General features: G+C 46.4%; 1 protein-coding gene across 4 annotated transcripts in view; it reads right to left on the reverse strand.

The window, feature by feature from the left end:
* Positions 1-1,048: 1,048 nt before the first annotated feature.
* LOC140385858 (intermembrane lipid transfer protein VPS13B-like) overlaps positions 1,049-25,543 on the reverse strand; it is a 1,311,478-nt gene continuing 1,286,983 nt past the window's right edge. For all 4 annotated transcript variants that reach the window (XM_072468452.1, XM_072468451.1, XM_072468450.1 and 1 more), the window contains exons 57-62: positions 24,973-25,149; positions 17,784-17,954; positions 11,400-11,570; positions 9,740-9,842; positions 9,293-9,542; positions 1,049-1,681 (exon numbers count right to left, since the gene is read on the reverse strand). In XM_072468452.1, the coding sequence (XP_072324553.1) occupies positions 1,433-1,681; positions 9,293-9,542; positions 9,740-9,842; positions 11,400-11,570; positions 17,784-17,954; positions 24,973-25,149 (1,121 nt within the window). In that variant the 3' untranslated portion in view covers positions 1,049-1,432. The remainder of the gene's footprint in view (positions 1,682-9,292; positions 9,543-9,739; positions 9,843-11,399; positions 11,571-17,783; positions 17,955-24,972; positions 25,150-25,543) is intronic.

A 25,543-nucleotide genomic window follows, 5' to 3' on the forward strand; every position in this document is an offset into this window, starting at 1 on the left:
TGACACACTGTAGCAGCAGTGTGTACCATGTACAAGATACGCTGCAGGAACTCACCAAGGCTCCTTAGACAGCATCTTCCAATCCCACAACCACTACCATCAAGATTAGAAAGACAAGCAGACGCATGGAAACATCACCACCTAGAGGTTACCCTCCAAGCCACACACCATCCTGACTTTGAACTATATCGCCGACCTTTCACTGTCACTGGGTGAAAAATCCCGGGACTCCCTCCCTAACAGCACAGTGGGTGTACCTGTACCACAAGGACTGCAGCAGTTCAAGAAGGCAACTCATTACCACCTTCTGAAGGGCAATTAGGGATGGACAATAAATACTGGCTTAATCAGTGAAGCCCATATCTTGAATGAATTTTTAAGAAATCATATCGGACGCTGATCACAATTAATTCTCCCATGGCTCTTCACATGAACATTATCAAATCCCAACTGGCAATGAGACACATAAAGATGTATTCAGACAATTGACCTAAAACTTGGTCAAAGAGGTTTGGTTTCAAGGAAGAGATGACGAGCGGTTTGGGCCTTTGCCGTTGACAGCCTACTCACCAATGATGGAGCAAAGAAAATCAAGGTTTAGAGAATAAGAGAAGCTTCGATATCTCGGAGGTTGGAGCGGTCCGAGGAGGTTACAGAGAGGAGGCCGTGGAGGCTTTTCAAAACAATTTGAAAACAATTTTAAACACGAGGCTTTGCCAGGGCAGGAACCCACGCAAGTCAGGGGCACAGGGGTGATAGGCGAAAGGCTCCTGGTGCAAATTAAGAATGTGGGCACCAGGGGTTTGGATGAGCATAAAATTATGGAAGGTGGAGGATGGGGGAAGCAGCCAGGAGCACAACGATTTTGAAACCTATTTGGTATAAGATTCAGCTGCCAGATGCAGCAGATTCTCGCTTTCTCAACCTTGTTTGTTTTATAACAAGTGAGAATCTTTCACCTGATTGTCGAACGCATTAGCCCGAAAGACCCTTCGACAATTAGCTGCTTACCCGTCAAACTATTTGCAAAATAAAATGGCACGTGCAATTCCGACTTTAACATTTATTTACTTCCAATATTTTCAGTTATATTAACACTTGTTTCGTTGAAGCAATCATTAGAGAATAATAAAAACTCCTTATTGACAGCACTTAACTAAGTTGCTTCAGCAGCGTTAGTGGCCACATCCCTTTCATTAAACATATATTTACACAGTTGATTTATCTAGGGTCAGTATTGAGAAAGGCAAATTCATTAAATTACGTAAACAAACTGACCCAAATTACATTGCTTTTAATTAAAAGTTCTTATGGAAAGATAGCGCTGTGCTTCGCTGATGCTGATGAAGAGCTGGCAGTCCTTTATTCAGCAAAACATCAGCATTTTCATCGCTAAAAAAGAAAACCTTTGACATTGTTGCACATTTTTTGACTAGTGAAATCCCTTCCGCAGTGCCTTGTTTTTCACCATAGAAAACCTGCTCACAAAGACAAGTCCAAAGTGCCGGTCCACCAAGTATTGGTAAGTCTTGGCTCTGGGAGCTGGCGGATCAGCAACAACGACTTGAGAAGCCAGTTGCATGGCTGCGCTACTGGGAACAATGTACTGCGACATCCTCGTGACGTAATCCACCAGCCGATCATACTGCTGTTCAGAAAGTCTTTCTCGGATGCCATCTCCCTAAACAAGACAGAAAGAACCACATCGGCATTAATACTCACTCTTGGACACCTTCTCAGTCTTTCTCCTTGTCTTTACATAGAATTACACAGTAGTTACAGCATGTGTGTATCAAAAAGCATCCGCTCACACTATTCCACCTCACCCTATCAGCACCTCCTTCGATTCATTTCTCCTGAATGCTATTACTTAGCTTCTCCCTTAGTCATTCTGTGGGTAAAGAGGATTCTCCTGAACTCCTCACTGGATTTTTGGAGTTATTGAGCAAAATTTTCCATTTCACGACGCCGCAGGTAATCGGGCGTCTGGCCAAAATCGAGGTCCGAGCCTGGCACCGATTCGGGCACAATGTTCGGGTCCTTCGCTGGTGGCTATAATGAGGTTTGCAACCCTCGCTGGTGGCGGCATCCAAAACTGGCATTTGCATTCATTTAGAAGTCATTAGCGCGTTTGACCCACAATGCTCCCGGCCTCCACGATGCTCCGCCTCCCTCAGGCGGAAGTCACGTGGGTGCTATGGAGAGCAATTTGGTGACAGCTCCATGGATCAGGATGTCTCCCTCGGTCCTGTGTGGCCTGGCTCAGACCCCCATTGCTGCAGTATGTGTTTTAAATGCACCCATTTTGTACAAGTTACCGGCCCCCCCGCTGGCTGCTCACTCTGCTGACTGCTCACGGTGTCCTGTAAATACACTCGTCAGTTCCCGGCACCTTCGTGGTGACCCCTCTGGTGAGGGGTTGGCTCATGGGTGACAAAGGTTACCCGCTGAGGTTTTGGCTCATGACACCTCTCTGGAGGCCACGGACCGGTGCGGAGAACCTCTATAACGACACTGATGCAGCAACCAGGAGCGGTGAATCGATATCCTCAAGATGCGCCTACAGTGCCTGGACCGCTCTGATGGAAGGCCTCAATATAGCCCCAGGAGAGTCTCAAACATCGTGCTGACCTGCTGCACAAAATTGCCCAACAGAGGGGGGACATGCTGGAGGAGGAAGGCAGCCAGGCCTCATCTGATGAGGAGGATGAGGAGGGTGGCCTGGAAGAACCGGGCATGGAGTCAGGGTTGGCATGGCAGGTTACCCAACGTGTGCTCCAGGGTCGCCGCTTGTGGGACAACCTCATCACTTCCAGATTTGCCAACTAAGAGGCCCGGCCCCGGCAGCTCTGCCACCCTGTGCCACCTCTTCATACTCTCCCCCACCCTCTTCCAAGTGGTGCCCCCTTCCCCATAGCCACTCATATCCTCCCGCATCCCTCCTCCCTTCACACCATCCCACCACCCCAGCTCCCTCTCCCCCCCACTTTGCGGGTCCTACGAGCATCACTACAGGGTGTTGGCCCTGGGCAGGCGGTGTCAGTGAGTCTTGCCCACGGGACAGAGGATGATGACGACTCGCTGGGAGCTGAGCTCTGGTGCTCCTCATCGTTTGACGAAGTCTGACTCCTGCCTTCTGGATTACCTTCCACTGTACACCTGGTTGGTCTCTGCAGGTATGCTGGCCAATCCATCTCACAGGCCCATATGTTCTTTGTGGGGTGTGTGGTTATGGAGATGGTGGGTGCTGATGGGGCACTCACTGGATAAGCTGTCCTACTAGGTGACCTCACACTTCTGGCCCTGTTCCCTGCTGCCTCTGAGGGTGACCGCAGGCGGAACATTCAATTGGCCTCGTTGCCCTACCCCCTTCTACCCTTCAACACCCACACCACCGAGCTCCCACATACCCCCGCCCGGCACACCCTCAGCACTCACCCCACACACCCTTCAGACAGAGGGTTGAGACACGTCAGAATGTTTGTGAAAAGGTGTTTAATAGTGACTATATACATTACTTTGTGACCCCTACCTCTAATTTATGTGTCGCACCCGTGCCAACTTAACTGGTGTCCAACTTCCTAATATTAGGTGGCCTACCGCTCTTTCAAGGCAGGACATAAGACGTGGAGGCGGCCTGCTGTATATCTCACCCTCTGATCTGGGATGCCTTTCGTGACCATCCTCTGGAGGGCCTGGACCTGGATAGGCCTGGCCAATCTTCGAGTGTCACAGATGACGAGGTGCCACCCTGTTCTGCCCGCTGCCCGTCAGATGTGCCAGTATCAGGTGGAGGGAATTGAGAAGCGCCGAGGTGTTCCAGCAGCTCCCCGGCGCAGACACCGGCACGGGCCCAGTCACCTCCTCCTCCCTCGGGCTGCTAATGGCCCCCGTGCTACTCCATGGGATGGAGGTGAGGCCGAAGTGAGCTCCGGAGACTCCACCTTCATCTAGCACTGCCAGTCCTGGAGGCCCGATCTCATCGCAATGCCCTCAACCATGGAGCTGAGAGACTTGGCCACATCCCTCAGCGAGTGAGTCATGTCCCTCTGCGCCTCGGTCATGCCCCTCTGTGACTGGCCCAGGTCAGTCGGCGCTCGGTCAATGCTCTCAATGCCCTGAGCCATGACCCTTTGTGACTGGGCTGGGATCTGGAGCGCCGCAGCAATGTCCATGTGGGCCTGATGCATGGCTGCCTGTGACTGGGCTCCCCTGTCCTGAGCCTCAGCCATCGACCGCAGTGTGCCCCAAGCATGGGACGTTTTGATCCAAGGCTTCCACCGCAGACGTCACCCGTTGTGTTGGCCAGGGTACCACACACAGTCGGCACAATCTCCTGCACCTGCTTGGAAAGTTTTCTGATGCCCCCTCCTGTAGATTCTGTCTCGGTGTCGGCATCTTCACCAGTGAATGGTTCATACTTTCCAGAAGCACGATACATGTCCGGACTACAGCTGTGTGTACGTGAAGGTGACCCAGGAGCCTCTTCACTAAAATGCCCCACCGAGGTGATAGTCTCTGCTATGGTGGAGGGTGAAGGTGACAGAGAGGTTGGTGTCGTCCCCGGACTGGTTCTCCGGGGTGCGCTAGGATTGTGGCTGGGTGCGAGGCAGGTACTCCAGATGGACCGGCACGGTCTGTTGGTGATCTTGCAAGACAAAAGACAAGACACATGGTGAGATCTTGAGAAGGAGTGGTCTGGGGGAGAGGGATGACACACTTGTTATAGGGACATCATTTTGCATTAGGGGCTCACGTGGTTGTCGCATGCCGACCTCTGCCTCGGAGATAGCCCTCTCCAGATAATGCAATTGACCTCTGCTTAGTGGGCTGAGGGCCTGGAGGTCCGGGACATCCCCTCTGGTCATCTCCCGCCATCTTCTGTTATGAGCCGTCTTTTCCTAGACGACATGTAAAGCACATGGTGAGGTGCATGGAGGCGAGTTACATGGGGTTCTATACATGGGGTGGCATGTGTGCAAGGCACCTGGTCAAAGAGGGCAATACAGGTGTTGGGGTTTGGTGCAGGGTGGGATGTGAGGAAGATGTGGGTAGGTGGCTTTTGATTAGCCTCAATGGGATTGGGAGTGTGATGCGAGGAGTGAGGGACAGGAGTGATGCCAGGGTAACAGAGGTGGTGGCTCACCCGAGTTCATCTTCTTGCGGCACGACGTGCCACTCCACCTGGTGAGGCGATGAGTACCTCAGCCACCTCTGCCCAGGCCTGGTTAACGGCCGCAGGCGGTAGCCTCTGTCCATACTGGAGAAGTGAGTGTCCCGCTCTCCTCCACCGAATTGAACATCCTCTCGAGCTCCGTGTTGGCGAAGTGTGGGGCTACTCTGTGTGGAGCCATCTTCTTGGCTGGAATGAGAGTGTGGGGGGAATGGAGTGCTTACATCAGCTCCAGCTTGTCAAGCTCTCCAGTACCAATTCCGGCCCCAGTGAATCTGACGGGGGCAGGAATGGGAATTGGGAATTGCTCCAGAATCTCGTGGGCAGAGTGCTGGCCTATTAGCCTGTCCTAAATTGCTCGGGAAATAGCTTCCCGGCGCCTAATCTCCCAAACGGCCATGAGTAATTTCTCCTTCTGTGTCATTATTTAGTGCAATGAAGTTCAATTTGACTTTAGTTGATTGGGTAAAATGGACGATATTGATTAAAGGAAACAAAAATTAGGAGAAGTGTTTGACAGCTGCTGAATCGATATCAGCTAATGTCAAAAATACTCTATTGTATTTCTATATTATAAAAACGAAATTTGTTAAACCATGGGCGGGATTTATTATGCAACCTGCCGCGTGCTTTTCGACAGCGGAGGTGCCCCGCTGGCGGGATTTTCTGGTCCTGCCGTTGTGAACGGGATTTCCCGCTCACTGCAGCCTTTGTTGCCGGGAAACCCATGCGCCGTCGATTATCCCGCCGGTGTACACAGCCGGTATGATCCATCCTATAAATCAGGATATTTTTATGGAAACACAAGGATGTTTCTTCTGATCAGCAGCTCCATCAGTCTGTTGGTTCATCAAGGTAGTTCTCTCTGGACGCACAGCCCATTGTATCTCAATCGATTTTGCAGTAGTCTTTCCTGTTTACTTCCTTTGTTCCCATTGATTGTATTTTTATTATTTCTGGTCCATGGACCTATAATTGAAATGTGCTTTAAGCAGAAGAGTACTTGCCAGGACAGCATGTTCCAGAATTTGTACCTTGGAGAGGAGAAACCACACTCTTTGGCACCGAGTGAATTTTAGGAACCGGTTTTAGAGCAAGTCGGCTCGAGCGGCTAACTGGCAATTGGTGAGTTGGTCAGAGACAGCATGCTGCCTGACAACAGTCAGTGATTGGTTCCTGCATGATGGTTTCTGAGAGAACTTGGCAGAAGTGTTGAGACCTTGGAAAGAGAAGGAACACACTCTCTTTCCCTTGCTTGCTGGCTGAAGTGAGAGAACAGCTAAATTGTTCTAAAACCAGTGAGTGCCTGGCACATGTTTGCTGTAAACTTGAAAAGATCCTGAATCTACAGAGAAAGTAGACAACCTTGCCAGAAAAGAATCATCTCAAGCTTAGAAGGAAGTACCACCAAAACAAAATCATGAACTTCAGAAAGACATTAACTGAAAGTCATCCCAGTGCATCAAAAATCCTTTATCCTATTAATATTTTCTTCACCTTTCAACCACCGCTTCCCCGCTGTCCATTTAATTATTATACTGTACATAATAAAAGGTTATTTGTGTTGAAGTTACAAACCTGGTGACTGTAGTATATTGGACTCAGCCAAGGTCCTTCTTGTATTTTAAATGAAATCTACGTTACGGCTATGGAGTTAACCATGCACTAGCCCAGGGTGTCATGACATTTTAAACTGTGTACTTTCGTAACATTATTGTTACAACCTTAATACAATTCTGGTGAACCTTCCCTGTTTTTGTTACTCGGATGTGGGCTGGGCCAGCATTTATTGCCCAGTCAGTCTGGAGTCACAAATAGGCCAGACCAGGAAAGGATGGCAGATTTCCTTCCGGAAAGGACATTCGTGAACCAGATGGGATTTTACGACAGTGGACAATGGGTTTCATGATTTTTAATTCCAGAATTTTACTGAACTGAAATTTCACCATCTGCCATCGTGGGATACGAACCCGGGTCCCCTGGGTCTCTGGATTGCTCGTCCAGTGACATTACCACCATGTTACCCCTCCCCGTGTCTTTCTTCTGAGTCCTTAATTCCAAACATTTAACTTGTAACTGTGGCAGTTACTTCCTTTGCCTCAATTATGAATAAATCACATTTATGAAATCCTCAATTTGATGCACCAAGAAGGAAGGTCCCTTTTTTTCAAGGAAGGCCATTCAAAATGAAATAAATGGAAAACACTCTGCTCGTTCATTTGTTTTATTTCCATCGAAAGGAAGGTGAACAAAAGACACGGCCTTTCGTAATGATGTGAGTCATTATTAGCGAAAACATTCAAGAAAATCTTTAGCTATTTTAAGATACAGTAGATTGTGAGCAGCTCTGAATTACAAAACTACTACTTTTGGATTTAATGCACTGAAAGTGCTATAAACGCCCCTCCCAAAAAGTAATAACTGAGAAATCCAAGAGGTTTAAGTGGTTAATTGTACAAGACTCACTCAGAAACCAGGGACACTGAAAATTACAGATTACAGACAGACTTTGTAGCAGCAAGCCATCCAAAACTCCGCTGCTGTAAATTAACTCGCAGTTGAAGACCTGATCGCACATCACCCCTGTGCTACATTGACACCAGATTTGGCAACACCTTAATTTTACAATTCTCATTCTTGTTTTCAAATCCCTTCTGTGGTCTTGCTCCTCCCTACCTTTGTAAACTCCTCCTGTTCCATACTCTATGTTCTATGTTCTAACACTCGTCAGAGATCTCTACGCTCCTCTAATTCTTGCCTCTTGCACATTCCCAATTATAAATGCTCCACTAATTAACATGTGCGCTGCACAAGTGCCAGGCAATGACAATCTCCAACAAGAGAAAATCTAACCAACGCTGCTTGTCATTCAACGGCATTATCATCAACGAATTCCCCCCAATCAACATTCTGGAGAGTTACCATTGACCAGAGACTGAACTGGACTAGCCATATAAATACTGTGGCTATAAGAGCAGGTCAGAGGCTAGGAATCCTGCAGTGAGTAACTCACTTCCTGACTCCCCGAATCCTGCCCACCACTCACAAAGCACAAGTCAAGAGTGTGATGGGATACTCCCCACGTGCCTGGATGAGTGCACCTCCAACAACACTCAAGAGGTTTGACACCATCCAGGACAAAACAGCACACTTGAATGGCACCGCATCCACATTCAGCGATAAATGCTGGCCTAGCCAGCGATGCCCATGTCCCATGAGTGAATTAAAAAGAAAACATTGGTGGCCGTGACTAGGTTCTCCCTACACCTCTTTACTTCACTTTCTTCCTTTAAGACACCTCTCAAATCTACTTCTTTGACCTCAGGTGGCTCTGTGTCATACTTGGTTTTATAAAGCACTTTGCGACATTTTGTTACATTAAAGGCATGATATAAATGGTGTTCCTGTTGGAAACAGAGGTAATGGCATGATAATGGGCAAAATAACTAATGGCCCCAAGTTTAGGCTAATAAATTATAATTTTAGTACGGGACTCAACAGAGGAAAGAAGTTATATTGGTTAATCAGTTACTTTGGAGAGTGAATTTAAGATGCATATTCAGGAGTAAACTTATGATGACTAAATTTTAATAAAGGCCCTGTATGCACATTGGTTAGTTTAAAGACTAAATTTACAACTACAACAACTTCACCGCTAATTCATCGCTAATAATTGCCAACCAACAACAAAAGCGATCTACCGGGAAATAAACACTTAAAAATTAAACTTAATGGGTTCAAGCGGCATTTGATTGTATTTTTATTTAAACTGATCAAATAGTGAGGAAAGGATTGTCACAAGAGCACGTTTGTGCAAGGCCTTGTATTTTACAAAATGCTAATGTGGAGAACTGCCTTCAATTTGTGGGGCAGACAAGGCTATTATTCAAAATTTGTGTTGGTTGACACCAGGGATAGAGCTTTTAGCAAACAGGATATCTTGTGTTAATGTGAATGAAAGACTTGTCAGAATGTCCAACGACAGAAAGATAGAGATTTACGATTTAAAAGTTTTGGTTGTTGAGAAACGTTTCACGGAGGATAAATAGGCTGCCTTTAATAGGGTTCAAAACCGTCCCATTTCCTACAACAGCTCCAATTCAGGGGATAGAGCCTTACCTCTGCGTCATACGATACCCTCTGTTGCTTGAGCACAACCTGCAGCCAGTTATCCCTCTTTGGGTCCAAGCTGCACTCAATCTCCGTGACTGGGAATGCCTGCTGCTGTGTGTCCTCACTGACACTGACCACAAACAAAACCTCGGAGGTGAGCAGCAAACATCCATCGTACTCCTGGCCAGAGTTGCTCATGATAACCACGTCCAAGGCCATAAAGACTTCAGGCCTGCCCAAAGACTGGAGCATTTTCCTGTCGGGGTAGCAAATTGGCGAACACAAACCATTAATTTCATTTTTTTTTTTTTACATTTAAAATTCCAGAACTGAAACATTTCATGTTAGAAACAAACCTTTCCAAGATAAATGACCTGTTAGTTTGATACTAAGCCAGAGCAATGTAATGAATAATGCCATCATAAAAATGACTGACTGCCAGAATACTCTTACCAGACATATTTAACGTGACTGTTTGGGGCCTGGTCAGCCAGTTGCTCAGTGGGGTGAAACCTCTGCTTTGGAAGTTGAGAAAGTCCAGCACCATGTAAAATACCTACAGCAATAAAGACAAGATTCTTACTTCTACTGAACTAGCAACCACACGGTGCTGAAATGATGTAATGTGTTTGGAACAGACTGATAGGGATATTCATCGCTTTAACCGCAATTACGTAAAAGGCAGGTCTCAATAACAGTGTCAAAAATTAATAATACGTTAAGCTGGTCTCCTGAACATTGGGGGAAGGCAATTGCAAAAGTCTAAACAACAGTGTCAGCATCCAACTTAAAACTAACACAGTAACAATGGGCAATTTCTATATATGATGACGACGACATTAGCTCAACATTCAAGTATGATAATTTCCATTGGATAGTATTTCCGAGCAGCATCATTATGAGAAACAATCTCTCTTCCCAAATAAAATATATCCATTACTTATTATAGTTGCAGGCTAATCTTTAAGTTAAATCAACAGAATTGCAACATTAAAATAAATAAAAAGCAGAAGTTCAGTATCCAAAACACATGTGGAGGTTGAGTCCAATGGTTGAAGTGGGTTTTTCTCCTCCGTCGTCACACAGGCTCAGGGCTTCAGGTTATATCAGTCTGCGAGTGGGCACTTCAGGGTGGTAGCAAGTCTCGCCCCCTTGAGTCAGAAGGTTGCGCGAAGGCTGCTACTCCAGTACAGTACGGAGAGATCTTACCACAGGAGATCAAGGGAGTGAACAATGAAAGGCCGTTTCTCTTGCTGGGTTTCAAGAATATGGCAGTCTTCCTTTCTACAGTCATCCTGAAGACACTGTGTTATTGCATTTGAAATCCTGACCTAATGTGGTGACATTTAGGCTTAGTCATTACTTAGCATGCCCTGTTGCACAGGGGGACATTTTAAGTTCATAAACTGTAGAAAGGTGTGTTGAGTTTATGAAGTGACTTTTATAAAAGGATTAGTATACAAGAGTAAAGACGTTTTAATACAATTATTCAATTGGCAAGGCCACATCTGGAGTCGTGTGTGCACTTTTGGTTTCTTTACCTAAGGAAAGACATACATACCCTCGAGGGATTGCAACAAAGGTTCACTAAACTGGTTCCTGGGATGAGGGGATTGTCGGTGAGGAGAGATTGAATAGATTAGGCCTATATTCCCTGGGGTGCACAGGAATGAGTGGTGATTTCATTGAAACATATAAAATTATTAAGGGGCTTGAGAGGGTAAATGCTGAGAAAATGCTTCCCTGGCTGGAGAACCGAGATCAGGGGCCAAAATCTCAGAATAAGGGGCCGGCCATTTAAGACGGAGATGAGGAGAAATTTATTACCTCACAGCATTATGATTGTTCAGAGTTCCCTACACTCGAGATACTCAGTCATTGAGCATATTCAAGACAGATTTTGATTGATTTTTGGGTGCTGAGGAAATTAAGGGAGATGAAGATTGGCCAGGAAGCTGGAATGGAGGTGGAGGATCAACAATGATCTTGATGAATGGCAGAACAGGCTCAAAGGGCCAAATGTCTGCTCCTATTCCTTTGCTCTTTTTTTCTTTGTAAAGAAATGGCATGTTCGCAAAAGCGTCCGATAAAGCACAGAATATTCTATACTTGCCATAACCGGTTTGAGAGACGAGCTCGGCGGCCCCTCCAATTGGTTTGGTAAAAACCCCCACAATGCCTTTGCCCACACCAGAGATGACATCTTTGGCTTTGCGTCCAGCTGAAACCTCCACCGTCTTCTGGAAATTCTGCATCGGCTGATCCACAATACCAGCAATGGCGCCTGGAAATATCAAGCAGAAGTGACAAAGGGTCCAAACCTGCCTTTTCCACAGGGTAGCGATTTTCATGCCTTTGTCTGCCACCACCCTAAATATTCATCCTTTAGCTTTGAGGGGTAGATATTCTGGGCCAAGTATTGTACCCCCAGTATTAATGCTTCTTTATATCGGCTCACAGAGGGCACACTTTGCCGGGCCAAATAGTTTCAAATTTCCACCCCCCTTTACCTGAACAAGTGCTTCCTGGCTTCACTCCTCAAAAGGTTTGGTTCAAACTTTAAGTTTGCGGACCCTTGTTCTGAATTCACCACCAGAAGAAAATGTTTCTCCACACTTACTTGATCAAATACATTTAACATTTTACACACTTCATAGAATCATTGAATCCCTACAGTGCAGGAGGAGGCCATTCGGCTCATCGAGTCTGCACCATCCTTCCGAAAAAGCACCAAACCTACGCCCGATTCCCCCACCCTATCCTCGTAACCCCACTGACCTTTGGACACTAAGGGCAATTTAGCATGGCCAATCCACCTAAGCTCCATGTCTTTGGACTGTGGGAGGAAACCTGAGCACCTGGAGGACACCCACGCAGACACGGGGAGAATGTGAAAACTCCACACAGTCACCGTGGGTTGGAATGGAACCCGGGTCCCTGGCGCTGTGAGGCATCAGTGCTAACCACTGTGCCACCCTGCAATAAGTGATCAATGAGATCACTCTTCAATCTACGGAACTAAAGAGCTAAGTCCCAATAAGGAGAGGATGCAGGTGAATACTGTTGCTTCACAGCGCCAGGGTCCCAGGTTCGATTCCCGGCTTGGGTCACTCTCTGTGCGGAGTCTGCACGTTCTCCCCGTGTCTGCGTGTGTTTCATCCGGGTGCTCCGGTTTCCTCCCACAAGTCCTGAAAGACGTGCTTGTTAGGACAATTGGACATTCTGAATTCTCCCTCTGTGTACCCGAACAGGCGCCGGAGTGTGGTCACTAGGGGATTTTCACAGTAACTTCATTGCCGTGTTAATGTGAGCCTACTTGTGACAATAATAAAGATTATTATCTATCACTGATTTGGGAGTAGCTTTACTACTTTGATATTAGTTTTTTAGTTAGCCTTTCCCAGGAATGAAATTATTCCCTTTGTTTGAGTTATACAGCCGTATAAAATTATAGAGCAGAGAAAAAGGCCACGTCTATGCTGTCCTTTTGAAAGAGGAATCAATCCTAATTCCCTGCACTTTTGCCAAGGTCTGACAAGATTTCTAATTATTGCCCCCATCTCTCTACCCACCCCCTTTTGGCCTTCTAACTCTGATTCAGGTAAAGACTACGCTTGGGTTTCACTCCCTGTGTGAATCGTTACAAGAGGTTGATTGTGTATAGAAAGATCTGTAACAGTGAGAAGTAAGGTACTCAGAGAAGAAGATACCGATTAGGGCTTGCAATGTAAACCAATATCAACTGTTGGATTCAGAATTAGCTTAGAGGCAGAAAGCAAAGTTGATGGGTGATGGGTGTTTTACAATCTGGTTCTGCAAAGCTCAGTACGACGTGCCTTGTCGTTTGTGGTATATATCAATGATTTAGATTCAAATGTTTTTATGATTCAAAGTTTGCAGATGGTACAAAAATTGGTTCTTCGGTTTTTAGTCAGGAAGAAAACTGCAGACTGTGGGGAGGTTTAAAAAAAATTAATTTGTGGGATGTGGGCGTCGCTGGTCAGGTTAGCTTTTGTTGTCTACCCTGAACTACCTTTGAAAAGGTGATGGTGAGTTGCCTTTGTTAACCGCTGCAGGTCCATGTGGTGTAGGTACACCCACTGTGCTGTTAGGGAGGGAGTTCCAGCATTTTGACCCAGTGACACTGAAGGAACAGTAATATATTTCCAAGTCTGGATTAGGTGGCTTCGAGGGGAACCTCTAGCTGGTGGTTTTTCCAAGTGCCTGTTGCCCTTATCCATCTGGATGGCAGAGATTATGAGTTTGGAAGGTGCTGTCTCAGGACACTTGGTGAGTTCCTGCAGTGCATCGGTGCTCGAGGGAGCAAATCACGGAATCATAGAATCCCTACAGTGGAGAAGGAGACCATTCAGCCCATTGACTCTGCACCGGTGCTTTAGAGAGGGTGCCGAGGAGGTTCACCAGGATGTTGCCTGGTATGGAGGGTGCTAGCTATGAAGAAAGGTTGACTGGATTAGGATTGTTTTCGTTGGAAAGGCGGAGGTTGAGGGGGGACCTGATTGAGGTCTACAAAATTATGAGAGGTATGGACAGGGTGGATAGCAACAAGCTTTTTCCAAGAGTGGGGGTGTCAATTACAAGGGGTCACGATTTCAAGGTGAGAGGGGGAAAGTTTAAGGGAGATGTGCGTGGAAAGTTTTTTACGCAGAGGGTGGTGGGTGCCTGGAACGCTTTGCCAGCGGAGGTGGTAGAGGCGGGCACGATAGCATCATTTAAGATGCATCTGGACAGATATATGAACGGGCGGAGAACAGAGGGAAGTAGATCCTTGGAAAATAGGCGACAGGTTTAGATAAAGGATCTGGATCGGCGCAGGCTGGGAGGGCCGAAGGGCCTGCTCCTGTGCTGTAACGTTCTTTGTTCTTCTTTGTTCTGACCCTCCGAAAAAGCGTCCTTCCTAAGCCCACTCCCCTGCCATATCCACATAACCCCCAACTGACCTTAGGGGCAACGTAGCATGGCCAATCAACCTAACCTGCATATCTTTGGAGACTGTGGGAGGAAACTGGAGCACCCGAAGGAAATCCACGCAGTCATAGGGAGAGTGTCACCCGAGATCAGAATCAAATGTTGAGGGATCAGGCGGCAATCAAGTGTGCTGCTTTGTCTTGAATGGTCAATGTTCTTGTTGAAGCTGGCTGCACTCATCCAGACAAGTATTCCATCAAATTCCTGACTTGTGCCTTGTATATTATGGACAGGATTTGGAGAGTCAGGAGGTGAGTTATTCGCCACAGGATTCCTAGCCTCTAACCTGCTCCTGTAGCCACAGTATTTATCTGGCTATTCCAGTTCAGGTGCTGGTCAATGGCAACCGCCAGGATGTTGATAGGGGGGAATTCATCGATGGTAATGCCATTGAATGTCAAGGGGAGATGGTTAGACTCTCTCTCTTGTTGGAGATTGTCATTGCCTGGCAATTGGTGTGGCACAAATGTTACAGTGTAGCATTTATAATTGGGAATGCGCAAGTGGTCAGAATTACAGGAGTGCAGAAATCTCACAGGATTGTGGAACTGGAGGGGCTGACAAAGGTAGTGAGGGGCAAGACCACAGAGGGATTGAAAACTGTAAAATTAAGGTGTTGCCAGATCGGGCATCAGTGTAACAAAGGGGTGATGTGCGATCACGTCTTCAACTGTGAATTAGTTTACAGCAGCGGAGTTTTCAATGGCTTGCTGCTTAGAAGTCTGCCTGTAATCTATAATTTTCAGTGTCCCTGGTTTACCAGAAAGGCTGTTGGAGCTCAGTTATCTCAGTCTCATCACTGCAGGAGTTCGTCAGGGCAGAGTCCTAGACCCAACCATCAGGTGTTTCATCAATGATCTTCCTTCCAACATAAGGTCAGAATTGGGGATGTTTGCAGATGACTGCACAATGTTCAGCACCATTCGCGACTCCACAGATAATGAAACAGACAATGTGAAAATGCAGCAAGACGTGGACAATATCCAGGTTTGGGCTGACAAACAGCAAGTAACATTCACAAGATATAAGTGCCTGGCAATGACCATGTCCAATCAGAGATAATCAAACCATTGCCCCTTGACATTCAATAGCATCACCATCACTGAATCCCCCACTATCAACATCCTGGGGGGTTAGCATTGACCAGAAACTTAACTGGACTAGCCAGATAAATGCTTTGGCTACTAGAACAGGTCACAGACTAGGAGTTCTGCAGCATGAAACTCACCTCCTGACTCCCCAAAGCCTGGCCACCATCTACAAGGCACAAGTCAGGAGCGTAATGGAATACTCTCCACTTGCCTGGATGAGTGCAGCTCCAACACCACCCCAGAGGCTTGATTGCTTTTCCTTCCGCAAACATTCAAACCCTCCACCACCGCCGAACAGTGGCAGCCGTGTGTACCATCTACAAGATGCACTGCAGGAACCTCACCAAGGGTCCTTTGGCCTCACCTTTCAAACTTACAACCACTACCATCTAGAAGACCATGGGCAGCAGATAAGTTGAAACATTACCACCTGGAGGTTCCCCTCCAAGTCACTCAGCATTCTGCCTTGGAAGTATATCACTGCAGTTCCTTCACTGCCACTGGAACTCCTCCTTCCCTAACGGCACTGTGGGTGAACCACATGTACTGCAGCGGTTCAAGAAGACAGCTCACCACCACTTTCTCAAAGGTAATTAGGGATGGGCAACAAATGTTGATCACACTCAGGGGTACAGAGGAGATTGGCCAAGATGTTGTTGGGACTGGAGAATTTTAGCTAAGAGGAAAGAGTAGATAGGGTGAGATTGTTTTCTTTGAAACACAGGAGGCTGAGGAGAAATCTAATGTATAAAATTATGATGGGGGTTAGACAGAGTGGATCGGAAGCGTCTACTTCTATTCGCAGAGCAGTCAATAACCAGTGGAGACAGATATAAAGCAATTGGCAGAACACACAAGAGGTGAGTTGAGGAGAAAATCTTTCACTCAGAGCATGGGAAATATCTGGAATTCACTGCCTGAATCCATAGAATCCCTACAGTGCTGAAGGAGGCCATTCAGCCCATTGAGTCTACAACGACCCACTGAAAGAGCACCCCACCTAGGCCACTCCACCGCCCTATCCCAGTAACCCCACCTAACCTGCACATCTTTGGTGGCAGAGGCAGCAATCCACATCACAAAACCGCATATAGTGCAACCTACGGGCTATGGACTGTGAGCTGAAGAGTGGGATTCAGCTGGCTTGCTCTTGGCTGGCACAGACATGATGAACTGAATGACCTCTTCCTGTTCCTGTTCCGTACATTCCCTATGCTTTCCTGAGATAAAAATTGAAGTTTATTCTGCCATCACATTCCGATATTAGAGAATCAATGCAAGCAAATTACCATCCTTTTCATGATAATCTATTGATCGATCCGACTTGTTCGTAACAGCACACTCCACTGGATTTAAGATTTCCCATTGCTACAGAATCTTATTTGGTTTATATTCTGTTCAGTTGTGTAACTCTGCAGTCCACGTTCTCATTTGCATTTTGGCCCATATCAGTTTGTTCAACTATTCAGAATACTTTAATATATCACTTTTTAATACCTACAGTCTAGACAGCCTAAATATCATAGTGAGTGCTCTGACTGCCTGAACTGGCCATTATCAAAATAAATGAGTACAATACCATTCTCTCTATGCAATGACTATGTCTGAAGACCATGGTGGAAATCAGCTTTGCATTTTACCAAAATAACGAGGGTGGGAAAACGCCATCGCATTAATGTTCCTTCTTGCAGCGCAATTCACATAAACACCGACAAAAGGTTTAAGAAAGCTTTCAGTAAAATTGTTCTCGCTCCACACAACCGCACCACCCATCTCCTCACTGATCACCACCCTCCCCCCCCCCTTAAAAAAAGCAAAAAGTCAATTATCAAAGGGAGATGAAGGAGGACTTTTACAAAATGGATTTTGACACCAAAGAGTTTTCCATTAAAAATGAACACAATAGGTACTGTTTGCAGATAGCTTTCCCTGTGCAATGCACCAATTGCCACATGGTGCAACCCACCACAGACACGTAAAGCTGCTTTGTAGGCAAAGCAAGAACATAGAAATGCAATATCTTATTGAGATTAATAGATACATTTCCCTGAAGTGAGCAGAATTGCTTCAGGACAGGCATGGCCTGGGTTCCTTCATTATGAACTGATTTTCTTCAAGGTTTAAACAGAACTTAAAGCCGTGTAAACATAGCTGAAGTGCTTCAACATAAATGGTCGACACATCGTAGACACATTTACAGTCATCAATAATGGAACTCACATTAAAGAGCCATCACTGAAAAACGGTCTGTTTTATAACGCATGGCCTCCGGTGATGGGGTTATTAGCCTTCTAGCACTGAACAGATTCAATAAGGCAGCATTCATAAGGTTTGGTCCTCAGAATTTACTCTGATGAGCTCTCGAGGTTTACAGTTAAATTTTAGATTTATTATCAGATTCGTCAATATTGCCGTACCCAGCAGACTGATTCCCAGTCGGGACAACCCCTGCCGCAAACCTTCCCCCAGGTTGTCTGGAAGTTGTCTTCGCCATTCTTCCTGTCGGTTATAGTGCTCTTCATCCAGGGATAGCCTATCCATGTTCCTAGCTAAACTGGTAGCCAGATTGGTGATTGATGTCAGTGTACCTGTACAGAAATGCACAAAACAGTGAGTTAATGTGATGCTGTATTCTTGTTTTTTACAAAGCACATAATTAAGACGCAAAAGATCCCATTGCACTATTTTGAAGAGCAGGGGAGTTATCCTCTGTGTCCTGATCATTACTTACCTCCTAATCAACATCATAAAAACAAATGAACTGATCACTATCACATAGTTATTGCATGAGCTTGCTGCGTGCAAATTGGCTGCGCATTTCCTTTAACAGTGGCTACACTTCCAAAGCACCTCATTGACTGTAAAGCAATTTGGGATTTCCTGAATCCGAGCAAGGTGCTATATAAATGCAAACCCTTTGTTTTAAACAACACCACTTTTACTGTCAGGTATGAAATTAATCCTGCTCCTTCCTTCATTGTCTATGCCTCAGAAGTACTTTGTTAACTGTAAAGCAGTTTGAGATGTCCTGGAGTTATAAAAGGTGGCAAATAAATGCAAGTGGCGGCACGGTGGCACAGTGGGTAGCACTGTTGCCTCACAGCGCCAAGGACTCAGGTTCAATTCCGGCCTTGGATCACTGTTTGTGTGGCTTTTGTACATTCCCCCCGTGTCTGCGTAGGTTTCTTCCGGGTGCTCCGGTTTCTGCGCACAGTCCAAAGATGTACAAGTTAGGTGGATTGGCCATGATAAATTGCCCCTTAGTGTCCAGGGATGTGCAGGTTAGGTTATGGTTTTAGTGGGGGGTAGAGAGGGGTGGTCAGGTTGGGTGAGTGGATATGGGTAGAGTGCTTGTCCGAAGAGTCGGTGCAGACCTGATGGGCCAAATGGCCTCTTCTGCACTGTAGGGATTCTATGATTCTATGAAGTCTTTCCCGTTCCTTTTGAATTCATGGCCAAGGTTCTCCGCTCGGAGGGTTGGATGAATGGCATGACACTGGGAAGTTCTGAAAAACAAAGGGACATTGGCGTGTTTGTCCATAGATCTCGGACGACGGGAGGGCAGGTTAATAGGGTCGTGAAAAAGGCATATGGGACGCTTTCTTTTATCAATCAAGGCATAGTTTACAAAAGCAGGGAGATCACGTTGGAGTTGTATAGAACTTTGGTGAGGTCAAAGCTGGAGTATTGTGTGCAGTTCTGGTTGCCACATTGGGGGGGAGGGGGAAGGGAAGGGAGGGGGGAGAGGACGGAGATTCACCAGGATGTTGCGTAAGATGGAATATTTAAGTTATGAAGAGAGGTTGGATAGGCTTAGATTGTTTTTGTTGGAGCAGAGAAGGCTGAGCGAGGTGTACAACATTATGAGGGGCATGGACAGGGTGGATAGGAAGCAGCTGTTGCCCTAAGGTTAAGGGTCAGTCAGGAGGGGACACAAGTTCAAAGTGAGGGACAGGAAGCTCAGGGGGGGATGTGAGGAAAAAGATTTTTACAGGGTGGTGCCGGTCCGGAATGCACTGCCTGGGAGGGTGGTAGAGGCGGGTTGCCTTACATCCTTTAAAAAGCACCTGGATGGGCACTTGGCACATCGTAACATTCAAGGCTATGGACCAAGTGCTGGTAAATGGGATGAGGTAGGTAGGTCAGGTGTTTTTCATGTGTCGCTGTAGACTCGATGGGCTGAAGGGACTCTTCCACACTGCGTGATTCTGTGAAGTGCTCTCGCAAGCGGACAATTGGGACTGGTCCACGCTGGGCCTGGGAGCAGGGCCCAGGTGCGATTCCCTCTCCTTAATCAGGCTAATTTATGCACGGCTTGCTAGAATCCGTCAGGATCATGGTATCGGGTCGCCATTTTGGGCGGGCCACCCCTGAGGTCCGGCGGCAGGACCCCTCCCACCAACAACGCTAATCCCACCCCCCACACCCACTGACAAAGAGAGGCATCCTTCCCCCCACCACCGGAATTATGGGTCAACCCCCCACAGCATGCACGCATAAGGGTGACCCGTCGCCCCGACCCACCATCAGAAGCCCCCATGCTGAAGAGAACTCCTGTGAAAAATCACTGCATTTTAACTTACCCTTTCCTAACATCTGCTGCCTCAGGCAAAAGCCTTTATAGCAGTAACTGTTCACAGTGTCAGAAGCTTCCTCCAAAGCCAAGTACACTTGTAGGGCTACAAATCCCCTGACAGCCTTTGAAATGCAAATCTTCCATTCAATTCCACACAGCAATTCTGTTGTAACCTGCCTGCTTACCACTGGCTGGGGACTAATGGCAATCCGACAATCGTCAGGGAGTATGAGGTTCCCCAATGAGGGGGGCAGAGAAATCATTAGCAGAGTCCCTGCATAAATAGAGCTGGCCAGTATGGAACCAGCTAGAGAGGAGTGAGCAGCAAGGAAGTACTGCTGCTGTATATATATGTAATTATAAATAAATGTTATTTCTTTCTATTCTACAAACTCGTGCTGGATTCATCGTGGCCCTCACAAAAAATACATTGCACTAGCCAGTGTTATTGGCCCAGACACAGGTGTTTGGTGGAGTATTCATTTATATTTCTCTTCAAGCTTGAATGCATCTCTATTACTCTGCTTTGAAGCTGAGCACAATGTTTATAAACACTCTTGCTATGATTGACAGCTCGTCACCACATTAAAGCAGCAAAGTAGTTTCTGTTGTGAAAAAGAGGAAGTGAACCCACTTCGCTTTTGTGGTTAGCATCAAGACAGCTCTCTAAAAAAAGCTTGCGCAGGCACGTTGGTTCTGAATGGCTTCCTTCTGTGCTGTGTCGTATGATCATATTTTCTGGTCTCACCAGTTGTTCAGCACTGCTGTGATCTCATTGGTCTTTCCTCCTTGCAATCAGCTCTCCTCCAGAGAATACCAACCTGACGCACAATTGAACCATATGCAACCCTGAAAATTCCAATCTTCTGTGATCAACTGTTAGCGTCCACAGTCTGTGACACTGAATAACCTGAATATTACACTGAGGGGCAAACAGGGGCTAGCAGTAGAATGCTTTATTAATTTGAAACAAAATTTTTCAAAAGAAATTAAAAGTTGTTAACATTTCACTTCTGCTTCAATTGGCATATTTTTTCGACTATTAATTCCTCCCCCACAATTGCCTCTATCTTTCCTATTTTCATATAAATTCTCTTCATTTGTTCTGAAAATTTCTTACAAATTTCCAATGCACAAGACCTTACCGTTGAGAATTAAAATCCACCTACTGCTGCTCAGCTTAGCTGATGGGGTGATGTAATTAAGGTGTTTAAGGTAGGGTAGGTCGAGTGAAATTATTTCCTCTGGTGGGGAGTCCAGAACAAGGGGGCATAACCGCAAAATTAGAGTTAGGCCATTTAAGTGCGATGCCAAGACACTTTTTTTTTTTAACCTAGAGGGTAGGGAGAAATCTGGAACTCTCTTCATAAATTGTAAATCGCAAAACTGAGACTGAAGAACTTTTGTTAGGCAAGGGTCTATATTAACAAAGGTGGGTGGGTGGTGTTAAGATATCATCATCCAATTGATTGGTGGAACAAGGCTTGATGTGCAGAGCGCCTTCTTCTGATCCTACAGATTATTCCGCCTTCTTCTTGGGACGTGCCAACACGACTAGCCGTCATTGGTGAAAAGATGTGTTATTATTAGGAGAACAACTTTCTGATCGTTTATGGTCGAGGAAACTAGGGAAGCACGGTGGCAGAGTGGCGAGCACTACTGTCTCACAGCGCCAGGGACCCGGGTTTGATTCCAACTTCGGGTGACTGTGTGGAGTTTGCACGTTCTCCCCGTGTCTGAGTGGATTTCCTCCGGTTTCCTCCCAGAGTCCAAAGATTAGGAGGATTGGCCTTTCTAAATTGCCCCTTAGTGTCCAAAGGTTAGGTGGGGTTACAGAGATAGGGCAGGGTAGGGTGCTCTTTCAGATGGTCGGAGCAGACTCTGTGGCTGAATGGCCTCCTTCTGCACGATAAGGATTCTATGATATAACAATTTAGCTCCCTTAAAAGTTCTGCCTATTACGCAAGGTTGACACAGCAAAATCAGTTTGAGAAGTTCCAACGTTATAACAAAAGGAAACAGGTATGTTCATGTGATTGTAACTACACAAATGTCAAGACCTCTTTCACAAGACACTTTAGGGAAAGGATAATCTTCATTACATCATTTATTTCAGATGTAACTATGACATATTATAATATATATATAAATAACAATAAATATAATCCTTCCATCTTTTTGAGCTGGACAAGATGTTTTCTTTCCATGTCACTCTATATTATTAGAATTAATTTAAAAGATTTTTTTTTTTCATTTTTACAGAGGTTAGAACTTTGACTTCAGATACTCTTCATAGATGCATGGGGCGGAATTCTCTTATAATGGGGCCATGTCCCCACGCCCGCGAGAAAATGGGTGCAAATCACTCTGGACGTTTTTCTAGAAAGTCCAGAGTGATTCTCCGTTTTGAAGGGGGGTAGCAGGGCGCCGGAGTGCTCCACGCAGCGCTGGCTGCTGAAATGGGGCCTTGCACCTCCGGCCACGGATCCGCACATGCGCGTGGCGGCGGCCCCGCTCAACATGACGGAACCACACAGCGGGCCCCCCCCCTCCAGATCGCGCGCGCCTGCCGATCGGTGGCCCCCGATCGCGAGCCTGGCCGTCCTGGAGGCCCCCCCCAATGACGGATCCCCCCGCTCCTCACCAGGACAGCTGCGGAAGTGTCCACCAGGTGGAACCCGGAGTGAACCACGTCGGCAGGAACTCGGCCAGTTGTCGGCGGAGAATAGCCGCGGGGGCCCCTTTCAATGGCCCCCGACTGGCGCCGCGTCGACTTTGTGCGCGCAATTGGTGGCGATTCTCCAGTCCCCGGAGAATCGCGGGAAGGCGCCGGACCCGATCGCAGGTCTGATACCCCATTCCCCACACCCGCGCCGAGCACGATTGTGGCGTGGAGGCTCGGAGAATCCTGGCCCCGAGGACAGGGTTTAATCAGATATTAAAGGTTCTGATGGAGTGATTTCATAAAATGAAATGTAAATGAGTCAGCAAATTATTTGAAACTGTGACAAAGCTTTGACAAAGGGTCATCATGGACTCGAAATGTTAGCTCTTTTCTCTCCCTAAAGATGCTGCCAGACCAGCATTTTCTTTTTGGTTTCAGATTCCAGCATCCGCAGCAATTTGCTTTTATTTTAAACGGTAATTTGTTATCTGCGCATTGGGAAGAAATCTACCTAATTCTATTTTTCCCGATTAAGGGGCAATTTAGCATAGCCAATCGACTAGCCTGTACATCTTTGGGTTGTGGGAATGAGATCTACACAGACATGGGGAGAATGTGCAAACTCCAAACGGACAGTGACCCAGAACCAGGATCGAGCCCGGGTCCTCAGCGCTGAGAGGCAGCAGCGCTAACCACTGCGCCGCAGTACCACCCTTTGAGAAGAAATGTATTGCTTTCTGCATTCTTAAACCAATTATCGATCTTTACCATTTTTGAATAGGAAGACTCATACATGGATACGACAACTGAGTTATAAGATGCCTGGCAACCAGGTGCTAAAAGTATACTGGATTCCTACAAATAAAGGGGATACTAATTAATTACACATGTTTCATCTAACTTACATACACGTGTGAAAATTACTGTTTGATAGCATCCTCCAAACACCCAACCGTTACCATCTGGAAGAACAAGGCCAGCAGGAACATGGGAGCACCCAACCTGCAAGTTGCCCTTCAAGTCACACACCATTCCAACTCGGAACCATACTGCCTTTCCTTCACTGACGCGGGGTCAAAATCCTGGAACTCCCTTGCTACCAGCAGTGTGGGTGTCCCCACACTACATGGGAAGGCAGTGTTGTAGTGGTAATGTCACGAGCCTAGTAATCTGGAAGCCCAGACTAATGCTCTGGAGACTTGGGGCCGAAGCTTACAGCCCCGTTACGGTGGGAATGGGGCTGGAAAACGTGGCGGGCTGTTCGAAACTCCATTGACTTCGGCGGGAAAGGAAGATGCCGCTGGTGGGAAGGGTGTTAAATTCCTCCCGTGGGTTCAAATCCCACCACAACAGATGCTGGAATCTAAATTCAATTAGTAAAATCTGAAATTGGAAACTTGTCTCGTAAAACCGTAATTGATTTTGAATAAAAACCCATCTGGTTCACTAATGTCCTTCAGGGAAGGAAATCTGCCATCCTTACCTGGTCTGGCCTACATGTGACTCCAGACACAGAACAATGTGGTTGACTCATAACTGCCCGCTGAAAATGACCTACTGAGCCATTCAGTTCAAGGGCAATTAGAGATGGGCAACAAATGTTGGCCCTGCCAGTGACACCCACATCCATGAAAGAATAAATAAAAACACATGGGAGTGCAGCAGTTCACCACCACCTTCTGAAGGGCAATTAGGGATAGACAATGAATCCCAGACTTGCCCTTGGTGCTCGTATCACACGAATCAATGAAAAAATAACAGATTATAAGGCAGCACGGTAGCATTGTGGATAACACAATTGCTCCATAGTTCCAGGGTCCCAGGTTCGGTTCCAGCTTGGGTCACTGTCTGTGCGGCGTCTGCTCATCCTCCCCGTGTGTGCGTGGGTTTCCTCCGGGTGCTCCAGTTTCCTCCCACAGTCCAAAGATGTGCAGGTTAGGTGGATTGGCCATGATAAATTGCCCTTAGTGTCCAAAATTGCCCTTAGTATTGGGTGGGGTTACTGGGTTATGGGGATAGGGTGGAGGTGTTGACCTTGGGTAGGGTGCTCTTTCCAAGAGCAGGTGCAGACTTGATGGGCCGAATGGCCTCCTTCTGCACTGTAAATTCTATGATGACAATCTATGATGATAAGGAAAGACATATTAAGGATTGATAATTAAACTATTTTAAAAGGTGCACTTTTCCTGAAACAGGACAAGGCCATTTTAGAAACCAGCACAGTTTGGTGTTCCGTATTTGCCCACAGTGTCCAACAGAGGTTTCTGACATCTGAGGAATTATTACATGACATCAAAGTAATAATGTGTGCAATATGCTGTTTAAGAATGTGGACTTTAAATACAGTGAGAAAAATAACATTTACCTTTGGAAATGTGTTTTACAAATGAAGTTGTTCCTCTGGAGACTCCACTGACAAAGGCGCCTGGACCACGGGTCAGTCCCTCGTATGGGAGTCTGAAGAAGTCTGCTATCCCATTCCCAATGCTTCGCACCAAGTTAGCGGGACTTCCAAGAATTTCCAGAGAGCCAACAACCCAACCTGCATGGAGCATAAACCAAAAACGTCAATGGTTACACAAATGAGAAAGTAAATAAAAATTCACAAGAAACAAAGACTTGCATTCCATATGGCCTTTCATGAATTAGGATGTCTCAGCCCTTCAAACCCAGTGAAGTATGGTTGATGCATAGTCACTGTTGTAACGAAGACAAAATGGCAGCTAAATTGTACACAAGCTCCCACAAACTCATAATGACTAGATAATCTGCTTTAGTGATATTGATTGCAGGATAAGCTTTGGCCACGACAGTAGGGAAATCGGCTCTATGCTTCTTCAGAATGTGGTCATAAGACCTGGGGAGAAGAAGGGCCTTGGTTTAATCTTTCATCAAAAAGACGGCACCTCCGACAGTGCATCTTTCCCTCAATACTG

This window comes from Scyliorhinus torazame, chromosome 11, assembly GCF_047496885.1.
Source record: "Scyliorhinus torazame isolate Kashiwa2021f chromosome 11, sScyTor2.1, whole genome shotgun sequence".
NCBI lineage: Eukaryota > Metazoa > Chordata > Chondrichthyes > Carcharhiniformes > Scyliorhinidae > Scyliorhinus > Scyliorhinus torazame.